We start from the raw sequence: 12,047 nt of genomic DNA, 5'->3' as shown, positions 1-12,047 counted from the left end.
TAAGGCAGTTTATACAATTTTTAAACAGTACAATACATTCACAGATTTCACAACACACTGTGTGCCCTCAGGCTCCTACTCCACCACTACCACATATCTACAGTACTAAATCCATGTGTATGTGTGTGTGTGTGTCTGTGCCCATGTTTGTGTTGGTTCACAGTCCCCATAAGGTGTTTTTTTATGTTTTTTAAATCTAATTTTACGTCAGTTACTTGATGTGGAATAGAGTTCCATGTAGTCATGGCTCTATGTAGTACTGTGTGCCTCCCATAGTCTGTTCTGGACTTGGGGACTGTGAAGAGACCTCTTGTGTCATGTCTTGTGGGATATGCATGGGTGGCCAGCTGTGTGCCAGTAGTTTAGACAGACAGCTCGGTGCATTCAACATGTCAATACCTCTCATAAATAATAGTAGTGATAAAGTCAATCTCTCCTCCACTTTCAGCCAGGAGAGATTGACATGCATATTATTAATATTAGCTCTCTGTGTACATCCAAGGACCAGCCGTGCTGCCCTGTTCTGAGCCAATTGCAATTTTCCTAAGTCCTTTTTTGTGGCACCTGACCACACGACTGAACAGTAGTCAAGGTGTGACAAAACTCGGCCTGTAGGACCTGCATTGTTGATAGTGTTGTTAAGAAGGCACAGCATCGCTTTATTACAGACAGACTTTTCCCCATCTTAGCTACTACTGCATCAATATGTTTTGACCATGACAGTTTACAATCTAGTATTACTCCAAGCAGTTTAGTCATCTCAACTTGCTCAATTTCCACATTATTTATTACAAGATTTAGTTGAGGTTCAGGATTTAGTGAGTGTTTTTGTTCCAAATACAATGCTTTTAGTTTTAGAAATATTTAGGGATAACTTATTCCTTGCCACCCACTCTGAAACTAACTGCAGCTCTTTGTTGAGTGTTGCAGTCATTTCAGTCGCTGTAGTAGCTGACGTGCATAGCTTTGAGTCATCCGCATACATAGAAATTCTGGCTTTACTCAAAGTCAGTGGCATTTTGTTAGTAAAAATTAGAAAAAGCAAGGGGCCTAAACAGCTACCCTGGGGATTTCCTGATTCTAACTGGATTATATTTGATAGGCTTCCATTAAAGAACACCTTCTGTGTTTTGTTAGACAAGTAACTCTTTATCCACATTATAGCAGGGGGTGTAAAGCCATAAAACAAGTTTTTCCAGCAGCAGACTATGATCTATAATGTCGAAAGCTGCACTGAAGTCTAAAAAGACAGCCCCCACAATCATTTTATCATCAATTTCTCTCAGCCAATCATCAGTCATTTGTGTAAGTGCTGTGCTTATTGAGTGTCGTTCCCTATAAGCATGCTGAAATTCTGTTGTCGATTTGTTTACTGTGAAATAGCATTGTATCTGGTCAAACACAATTTTTTCTAGAAGTTTACTAAGGGTTGGTAACAGGCTGATTGGTCAGCTATTTGAACCAGTAAAGGGGGCTTTACTATTCTTGTGTAGCGGAATGACTTTAGCTTCCCTCCAGGCCTGAGGGCACACACTCTCTAGTAGGCTTAAATTGAAGATGTGGCAATATCGTCTGCTATTATCCTCCCTCAGTAATTTTCCATCCAGATTGTCAGACCCTCCTGGCTTGTCATTGTTGATAGACAACAATACTTTTTTCACTTCTTCCACGCTGACTTTACGGAATTCAAAAGTAAAGTTCTTGTCTTTCATAATTTGGTCCAATATACTTGGATGTGTAGTGTCAGCGTTTGTTGCTGGCATGTCATCTCTAAGTTTGCTTATCTTGCCACTGAAAAAGTCATTAAAGTAGTTTGCAATGTCAGTGGGCTTTGTGATGAATGAGCCATCTGATTCAATGAATGAAGGAGCCGAGTTGGCTATTTTCCACAACATTTCATTTAACTTCTCTAGGGTAGGTGAGACGCTAACGTCCCACCAGGCCAACATCCGATGAAGCTGCAGAGAGCTAACATTTTAAATACACCATTCGTTGTATTAAACATTCTTGTAAATACATGTATCTTACATCATTTAAAAGATGAACGTCTTATTAATCCAGCCGCTGTGTCAGATTTCAAAAAGGTTTACTGCAAAAGCAAACATGCGATTTTCTGAGGACGGCGCCCCACACACACAAGTATTACTAGCATTTTCCAACCAAGCATTAGCTTCTGAAAGTCAGAAATAACAATAAAATAAATCGCTTACCATTGAAGATCTTCCTCTGGTGGCAATGCCAAGTGTCCTAACTACACAGTGAATGTTCGTTTTGTTTGATAAAATCTATTTTTATAGCCTAACATGAAACATTTGTAAACCGGTTGTGTCGTGATTTCCCTCTCATTCAACTTTGGACGAAGCGTTCGTGGTAATTACACACACTAAACAAATGTTTATCCAGTCATGGTTGGTTTCATTGCAATCCTCTGGTTGTTACTAACACAACCATACATGATGGCTCTTTTCCCGGGACGTATTGACCTGAAACAAACCGATTTGAAGACACCAATCAATGACCTCATTGCACACCAATGGTAGGACAGGTCTATGGTTGATTGACTGTATTTTGGCCCAATGACCACTGATCGTCCTGAAATCTAGCTTGGAAGATAGCCAATGAGCTGAGGTAAACGGCAATATGTAATGGTTATACGTTTGAAGACCAGCCTTTGTCGTAAACTCTGGCGTAAAAGAGGTTCATTCGCCATTGCAAATCCTACTTGACGGAGCCACGAGTGTTACGCATAGCAGTACATATTCAATAGCATTTTCAACAAGTTTATTTATTTAAATTATGGCGAATAAATCAGGAAAAGCTAAAACAAAGTCTAGGTATATAGATTTAACCCAAATTATAGAGGAAATTGATAGAGACAGCCCCCCATCTTACAGCTAGCCTTCAGGGAGCTGCTCATCCAGGAAAGTCCACTGCAGCACCTTCTTCTCCGTCAACCAGTGGTGTTCACCTGTCCAGATTCATCTCTGAAGGCATGAATGTGCCTCAGGGCAAAAAGGGCACAGTGGGGAGGCGACGTTGTGCCCTTTGTCACAGGAAATGCCCCATCACCTGCACCACCTGTTCAGTAAGCCTCTGCTTTACAGCAGAAAGAGATTGCTATGGGCCATGGCACCAGGACTGAGGGCTGAGGGTCTTCACAATATTTATCTATTTATAAAATGTACAATGTTGTAAATAGAAAATGTGTAAATAGTTACCCTTGTTATTTGTTTGTTTATTATTTTTTATTATTATTATTATATATTTTTTCATATATATTTATTTTTGGGGGGTGTGTTAGAATAGCATTTATGTATTTTGTACATAGTTATTTCCTTCAAATTGTATCACTGTACCAATTCGGCCACTTGGGTACATTTGTGTGGGACACCTGGGTGACTTCAAACTCAATGTCATGTAGCTTGCTCATTTTTGAAGTTATCTGTCTAAAACTTTGCTCAGCTATTGTTGCCATCTTATGTTCTTCATTTAAATCATCCACAGCATCCTATCTGTATGTTTGGCTGTTCTTGGTCATTTGAAAGATGATGCAGCAACAATAAAAAACTGAAAACGTATGTTTATTTCCTTGTATTTTCTTCTACCAGATCTATTGTGTTATATTCTCCTACATTTAATTCACATTTCCACAAAATTCAGAGTGTTTCATTTCAAATGATACCAAGAATATGCATATACTTGATTCTGTGCCTGAGCTACAGGCAGTTAGATTAGGGTATGTCTTTAGGCGGAAATTGAGAAGAAGGGGGGGGGTACCCCAAAGAAGTTTTAAGGTGCCCCAAAGCTTTTTACTATATTTCTTTATATAATTTATCTTTGTTTCGTAGTGTAGTTTCTTTTAATTTAGTTTAGTCACATGATTTCTTAATCTGCAGTACGTTTGCCAGTCAGTTAGGCTGACAGATTTAATTGCCATACCTTTTGCCTTTTCCCTCTCAACCATACAACTTTTTAATCCCTCATCAATCCAATGGGATTTTACAGTTTTTACAGTCATTTTCTTAATGAGTGCATGCTTATTAGTAACTGGAATAAGTAGTTTCATAAATGTGTCAAGTGCAGCTCCTCTATACACACCACAGACCAGCACATTTTCTTTACATCATCAACATATGAATCACCACTAAACTTCTTGTATGACCTCTTATACACTATATTAGGCCCGGCCTTTGGAACTTTGGTTTTCCTAGATATAGCTATTATATTATTACTTGCCACCCACTCTGTTCATTCTGCTCTACTCTGTCCTGGCTGCTAGCCTAATGCAACAGTCTTTCTGACACATTATTGGAGTGGCTCTCCCCGGTTCGGCTTGAATCTGAACAAGAGGCAATGATTAGAAATCGAGCCAGCGCAAATGTGTTGCCAATGGAAACGAGATATTATAGATCAATGCTGACTTGTACGGACGTACCACTCAGAGCAGAGAAAACTGGGAAGGTTTTTCCATTGAAACAATGGTATTATATTATTAAACACAGTGGAGAGGAGAAAGTTATTTAACTGCTTATTGGATGTTGACTGTGTGATCAGAGTGTACGAGGGAGGAAGAGAGGAGGAACAGAGGAGAGCTTTAGATGCGATTGACATCAGGGGCCTCATCTATGAACGTTGTGTTCTAAAACATGCATATGCTACATTTTTCACGCAAAAGTTGGCATTTATAAAAACTGAAATTGAGGTGAGAATGTGCTTATCCTCCCTTAAACATTAGATCATGCGTACAAACCGTTTCTAGGGGTTGAAGTCTTGCATTACAAGAAGGCAATAGTCGACTAGTAGTAGACTTGTGCAAATGGGAAATATATACTGAGTGTAAAAAACATTAGGAACACCTTCCTAATATTAAATTGAACAACCTCTATTCATCAGGGCATGGACTCTGCAAGGTGTTGAAAGGGTTCCACAGAGACGCTGGCCCATGTTGACTCCAATGCTTTCCACAGTTGTGTCAAGTTGGCTGGCCGTTCTTGATACAAACGGGAATGTTGAGTGAAAAACCCAGCAGTGTTTTAGTTCTTGACACAAACCGTTGTGCCTGGCACCTATTACCATACCCCGTTCAAAGGCACTTCTTTTGTCTTGCCCATTCACCATCTGAACGGCACATACACAATCCATGTCTCAATTGTCTGAAGGCTTAAGATTCTTTCTTTAACCTGTCTCCTCCCCTTCATCTCCACTGATTTGAGGTGGATTTAACAAGTGACATCAATAAGGGATCATAGCTTTCACCTGGATTCACCTGGTCAGTCTGTCATGGAAAGAGCAGGTGTTCTTCATAACCATTGCAGAATAAATTCCTCACATTTTCTGGCCATGATTAGTTAATATTCCCAAAGTAGCCATACAACAAATGACCATCCACATCGGACTGGTCCACAACAATTTGCACCCAAAAAAATACTTTTAGAAATGGTCACCCGCTGGGCAAAGACTTCAAATTAACGTCTATTCCACGTTGGTTCAATATAATTTCATTGAAATTATGTGAAAGCATAGTTGATTCAACCAGTGTGTGCCCTGGGGGCAGATACAACAAATGTCACTGCAAAATAAAACATTTCTGCAAACACCTCCAAATACATTTGATCAAGTTCACTATTGCTACAGTATTTCCTTTAGATACTGTCTTGTCCTAATTCCAATACTTCCAAATTATACAGAAATTATAATGCTCGTTCATGACAGGTCTGAATTAAAACAGGAAACGTGTATGTTTGCCGGGCGCCAAGTTTAAAGACAGATAGATGATGAAATATACATACAGAGTGCGAGAGAGGGATTAGGAATAATCATCCTGTTTACATCATGTTTCCCGCTGGCATTTGAATGCGTTTCATGTTGAGATGCTCTGCTAGCGTCCATGGCACTTACCATCTCACTATCTCTGCTCAACAAGGTGTGTTCTGGCTGACGAAGCAAGGCAAATTGAATCCCTGTTTCTATCATATTCCCAGCCAGCAGTGCATCACATGCTAGTCTATTTTCACCAATTTTGTCCCCACTCAACAGTCTGGTAAGACATCATCTCACACACTATCTGAATACTATTATAAATGTATCATGCTTTATGACTACCGTTATGGAGTCAGTCTTATATGGTACTGTCACGCCCTGACCTTAGAGAGCCTTTTTATGTCTCTATTTGGTTTGGTCAGGGTGTGATTTGGGGTGGGCATTCTATGTTTTGTTTTCTATGTTTCTTTATTTCTATGTTTTGGCCGGGTATGGTTCTCAATCAGGGAAAGCTGTCTATCGTCTTCTCTGATTGGGAACCATACTTAGGTAGCCCTTTTTCCCTCCTTTCGGTGTGGGTAGTTAACTTTGTTAGTGGCACTTAGCCCTGTAAGCTTCATGGTTGTTTTCTTCGTTTGTTGTTTTGTTGGCGTCATTTTCTAAAAATAAAAGGAATATGTTCGTTCACCACGCTGCACTTTGGTCCCATTCTTTTGACGGCCGTGACAGGTACATGTTTCTGAGTGAATTGCAGAGCCGCAAACAAACACCACACACACTCTCCCTCCACGCCTCTCTCCTCTTCTCCTCCCCAGCCATAATCACTAAGAACTACCTCCTCTCTCTCCCTCCATCCCACTCTCTCCTCTTCTCCTCCCCAGCCATAATCACTAAGAACTACCTCCTCTCTCTCCCTCCATCCCACTCTCTCCTCTTCTCCTCCCCAGCCATAACCACTAAGAACAACCTCCTCTCTCTCCCTCCTCCATCCCTCCACGCCTCTCTCCTCAGTCTGTTTTTGAGGAAATCATAATGCTGTTCTGTTTTCCCTCCTCCTTTCTTTATGTTGTCATTTAATCACACCTACCTCCCCGACTCAACCTAGATGTGCGTGTGTGTATAGGGAGAGGGTGTGTGTGTGTATAGGGAGAAGGTGTGTGTGTGTATAGGGAGAGGGTGTGTGTGTGGATAGGGAGAGGGTGTGTGTGTGTATAGGGAGAGGATGTGTGTGTATAGGGAGAGGGTATGTGTGTGTACAGGGAGAGGGTATGTGTGTGTATAGGGAGAGGGTATGTGTGTGTGTGTGTGTGTGTGTGTGTGTGTGTGTGTGTGTGTGTGTGTGTGTGTGTGTGTGTGTGTGTGTGTGTGTTCTGAGAGTATTGACCTCAGCGTTGCCTTTACAGGTTACTCTGCATTTTCAACAGCAACTCTAATCCCACCCTCCTCCCTCTCACGCTCTCCCTCTTTCTCCCCTCTATTTCTCTCTCTCTCTCTCTCTCTCTCTCTCTCTCTCTCTCTCTCTCTCTCTCTCTCTCTCTCTCTCTCTCTCTCTCTCTCTCTCTCTTTCTCTGTCTCTCTTTCTCTTTCTCTCTCTTTCTCATCCTCTCCCTCTCCCTCTCCCTCTCCCTCACACTCTCTCTCTCCTCTCTACTTCTCTCTCTCCCTCTTTCCCTCTCTCTCTTTCTCTCTCATACTATCCCTCTCTATCTCTATTTCTCTCTCTCTCTTTCTCTCTTTCTCTCTCTCCATCGATTTTCTCCTTCCAACTTCCTGCTTGAGAATAGGAGCGATGTTACAGATCTGATTGATTCCCTGAAATATATCTTTCATTTATGGTGTGTGCATGCTCAGAATACTCAATAGAGGTGTGTGTGTGTGTGTGTGTGTGTGTGTGTGTGTGTGTGTGTGTGTGTGTGTGTGTGTGTGTGTGTGTGTGTGTGTGTGTGTGTGTGTGTGTGTGTGTGTGTGTGTGTGTGTGTGTGTGTGTGTGTGTGTGTGTGTGTGTGTGTGTGTGTGTGTATAAAGAGTCACTGTAGTGATCTCATGCCCTCCAACGGTGAATGCTGCTGTGGTAAAATACCTTGTTCTATTTATAAGCCATACTGTAACAAACTATCTGTGTCATTCTATGTCTACTCTAATGGATGCGTCCCAAATATCACCTTATTCCGTATATAGTGCACTCCTTTTGACCAGGGCCTATTGGATGCCATATGGGCAGGAGGACGGGCTCATAGTAATGGCTGGAATGGAGTGTACTTAACAGTATAAAACACATCAAACACATATTTTGATTCCAATTAATTCCAGCCATTATTAATTGCCATCCTCCCCTCACCAGCCTCCTGTGATAGACTATCTCTGTGTTGTGTTATCAGTTCTGATGTGATCAGTATTTCTGTCTGATATAAACTCTGATCTCCTTTATGGGAATTTGTTAATACTGTCTGGAGGTAATAACTCTGTATCAGTAACTGCCTGGAAGTAATAACTATATCAGTAACTGTCTGGGAGTAATAACTGTCTGGAGGTAATAACTCTGTATCAGTAACTGTCTGGGAGTAGTAACTGTCTGGAGGTAATAACTCTGTATCAGTAACTGTCTGGAGGTAATAACGCTGTATCATTAACTGCCTGGAAGTAATAACTATATCAGTAACTGTCTGGGAGTAATAACTGTCTGGAGGTAATAACTCTGTATCAGTAACTGTCTGGGAGTAGTAACTGTCTGGAGGTAATAACTCTGTATCAGTAACTGTCTGGAGGTAATAACGCTGTATCATTAACTGCCTGGAAGTAATAACTCTATCAGTAACTGTCCGGGAGTAATAACTGCCTGGAGGTAATAACTCTGTATCAGTAACTGTCTGGAGGTAATAACCCTACCAGTAACTGTCTGGAGGTAATAACTCTACCAGTAACTGTCTGGAGGTAATAACTCTGTATCAGTAACAGTCTGGAGGTAATAACTCTGTATCAGTAACTGTCGGAGGTAATAACTTTCAGTAACTGTCTGGGAGTAATAACTGTCTGGAGGTAATAACTCTGTATCAGTAACTGTCGGAGGTAATAACTTTCAGTAACTGTCTGGGAGTAATAACTGTCTGGAGGTAATAACTCTGTATCAGTAACTGTCGGAGGTAATAACTTTCAGTAACTGTCTGGGAGTAATAACTGTCTGGAGGTAATAACTCTGTATCAGTAACAGTCTGGAGGTAATAACTCTACCAGTAACTGTCTGGAGGTAATAACTCTGTATCAGTGACAGTCTGGAGGTAATAACTCTGTATCAGTAACTATCTGGAGGTAATAACTTTATCATTAACTGTCTGGAGGTAATAACTGTCTGGAGGTAATAACTCTGTATTATTAACAGTCTGGAGGTAATAACTTTCAGTAACTGTCTGGGAGTAATAACTGTCTGGAGGTAATAACTCTGTATTATTAACAGTCTGGAGGTAATAACCCTATCAGTAACTTTCTATAGGCTGTAACAACAAACTGTGGAGTAAGTCAAGGGGTGTGTATGAATACTTTCTGAAGGCACTGTATATATATTTTTTATTGAACCTTTATTTAAGTCAGTTAAGAACAAGTTCTTATTTATAATGATGGCCTACCAGGGAACAGTGGGTTGAACAACTGCCTTGTTCAGGGGCAGAATGACAGATTTTTACTTTGTCAGCTCGGGGATTCGATCCAGCAACCTTTCGGTTACTGGCCCAACGTTCTAACCACTAGGCTACCTGCCGCCCCAATAGCTGTGTATCTGCTATGGTCTACTTATCTGTGTCTGTAACTGACCCTGTGTGTCTGTGTCTCTCTCTGTAGGATCTGTCACTGTGAAGGAGATGATGAGAGCCCGTTGATAACACCGTGCCACTGTACGGGCAGCCTGCGCTTCGTCCACCAGGCCTGCCTGCAGCAGTGGATCAAGTCCTCAGATACACGTTGCTGTGAACTCTGCAAGTACCAGTTCATCATGCAGACCAAGCTGAAACCCCTGCGCAAGGTGAGACAGACGGATTGTGTGTGTGTGTGTGTGTGTGTGTGTGTGTGTGTGTGTGTGTGTGTGTGTGTGTGTGTGTGTGTGTGTGTGTGTGTGTGTGTGTGTGTGTGTGTGTGTGTGTGTGCGCGCGCAGTGTTTTCGACTAGCATCAGCTGTTGGCTACAGTATATAGCCGGTTGCACACTCATTTTCAGCTGGGTATTTTTTCACTTAAATTAACTAGGCAACTTTTTACCCTTCGCAAGTCAGAAAAAACGTCAGCCAAGCCCTCTCCCACTATAATGAATTAAATGCATCTTCTAGCGATCTATTCATTGGACAGGTGCCTGTCATTCACAAAGTGAGTGATGACAGGGAAACACTGCTGGTTTGACAGTCTGCTGTCTGTCCCGCCTCCTGGTACCTGTGTGTGTGTGTTGTGTACGCTGTGGTCAAATTTCTTTACACGGAGGAGAAAGGATGCTGCTCCTTCATCATCTATATGAGTCAATTAGTGAGTCAATTTGCACGTCCCATACAATGTGGTAACGATGAGTCGAAATCCACTCAGCCTATTGTTTTCTGGAACACTGATTTATTTTCTTTTGCGTGTTTGATATGCAGCCATGAAGTGCTGGCACGTAGGCTTACTATGATTTGATTGACGAACAGCAAGCTTGACTAGTTTATACATAGTGTCAAACTGACAGAATGAAGTCAATCTCATGTATCCTTGCCATTCATAAATCATATAACGTAGTTATACTGTATGTCCATGGTATTGCGTCAGGACTTGCCAGTCCATCAGGACTTGCCAGACAGTGATGTTAAGAGTCATATTTAGGTAGGCGTTTTCACAGTGTTCGTTGTGGGTGGTTGTCTCCTGTGTCTGTGTATGTGTTTGCACCATACGGGACTGTTTGCGGTTTGTTCGTTTTATGTAGTCTGTTCCTGTTCATTGCGTTCTTCACGTTATATGTAAGTTCGTCGTTCAGGTCTGTCTGCATCGTTTATTTGTTTTGTTAGTTTAGGCAAGTTTAGTTTGTTTTTTCCGTCGTGTTCAATAAATCATGTCATTTCACTACGCTGCGCCTTGGTTCGATCACTACTCCTCCTCTTCTGATGAAGAGGAGGAGGATTACCGTTACAGAACCACCCACCAATCCAGAACCAAGCAGCGTAATGTCGAGCAACGGGAGAGTATACAGGACTTGTGGAGTTGGGAGCAGGTATTTAACGGAGAAGGACCATGGGCTAAGGACACGCTCTAAACTACTTAGAGCAAAAACTACTTGTTTACCTACTTACTAATCATCAAACATTTCGTAAAAATACACAGCATACACGAATCGAAAGACACAGATCCTGTGAATACAGACAATATTTCAGATTTTCTAAGTGTCTTACAGCGAAAACACAATAAATCGTTATATTAGCTTAGCACATAGCAATTAGCAGCCCAGCATTGATTCTAGCCAAAGTGAATTCTTCCGATGACACTCCTGTAACATCACATTACAACATGCATATACAGTTTGATCGAAAATGTTTATATTTAGCCACCAAAATCATGGTTAGACAATGTGAAATGTAGACAAGCTGGTAAAGAAAAAGTCCTTGCGCCACTTAGACAGTGATCTACTCTTATACATAAATACTCATAAACGTGACTAAAAAATATAGGGTGGACAGGGATTGATAGACAATTTAATTCTTAATACAATTGCGTTATTACATTTTTTAATTTATCCTTACTTTTCAATACAGTTTGCGCCAAGCGAAGCTACGTCAAAAAACATGGCGTCCTAAGCCACTAAAATGTTTCGACAGAAACACGATTTATCATAATAAAAATGTCCTACCTTGAGCTGTTCTTCCATCAGTATCTTGGGCAAAGGATCCTTTCTTGGGAGGAATCGTCTTTTGGTGGAAAGCTGTCCTCTTGCCATGTGAAAATGCCAACTGCGTTCGGGATGAACTGAAAGCGTGCCCACCTATTCACAGCGTTAAAGAAATAAATGTCCCAAAATCGCACTAAACGGATATAAATTGCTATAAAACGCTTTAAATTAACTACCTTATGATGTTTTTAACTCCTATAACGAGTGAAAAGATGACCGGAGAAATATAACAGGCTAAACTAACGCTTGGAACAGGAGAGGGTCGGTGTTCTCCACGCGCGTTACGCAGCAAGAAAAGACTTGCTAGCTACAGGGTTTTTTCATTTGTAGTGCCTGTGAACGCGCAATCGACCCCATTGGAATCGTCATCACGTAAAGGCATCCAGGGGAAGACGTAA

The 12,047-nt window shown here is 41.3% G+C and overlaps 1 protein-coding gene across 6 annotated transcripts in view; it reads left to right on the top strand.

Annotated features, from left to right (window-relative positions):
- LOC129836534 (E3 ubiquitin-protein ligase MARCHF8-like) overlaps positions 1 to 12,047 on the top strand; it is a 179,302-nt gene that overhangs the window by 139,656 nt on the left and 27,599 nt on the right. For all 6 annotated transcript variants that reach the window (XM_055902849.1, XM_055902845.1, XM_055902846.1 and 3 more), the window contains one exon: positions 9,592 to 9,772. In XM_055902849.1, coding sequence (XP_055758824.1) covers positions 9,592 to 9,772 — 181 coding nt within the window. The remainder of the gene's footprint in view (positions 1 to 9,591; positions 9,773 to 12,047) is intronic.

The sequence above is a fragment of the Salvelinus fontinalis genome, chromosome 37, assembly GCF_029448725.1.
Source record: "Salvelinus fontinalis isolate EN_2023a chromosome 37, ASM2944872v1, whole genome shotgun sequence".
NCBI classification, from domain to species: Eukaryota; Metazoa; Chordata; class Actinopteri; order Salmoniformes; family Salmonidae; genus Salvelinus; species Salvelinus fontinalis.
Note: the sequence above shows the minus strand (reverse complement) of the source record. Positions and strands in the feature narration are given on the sequence as shown.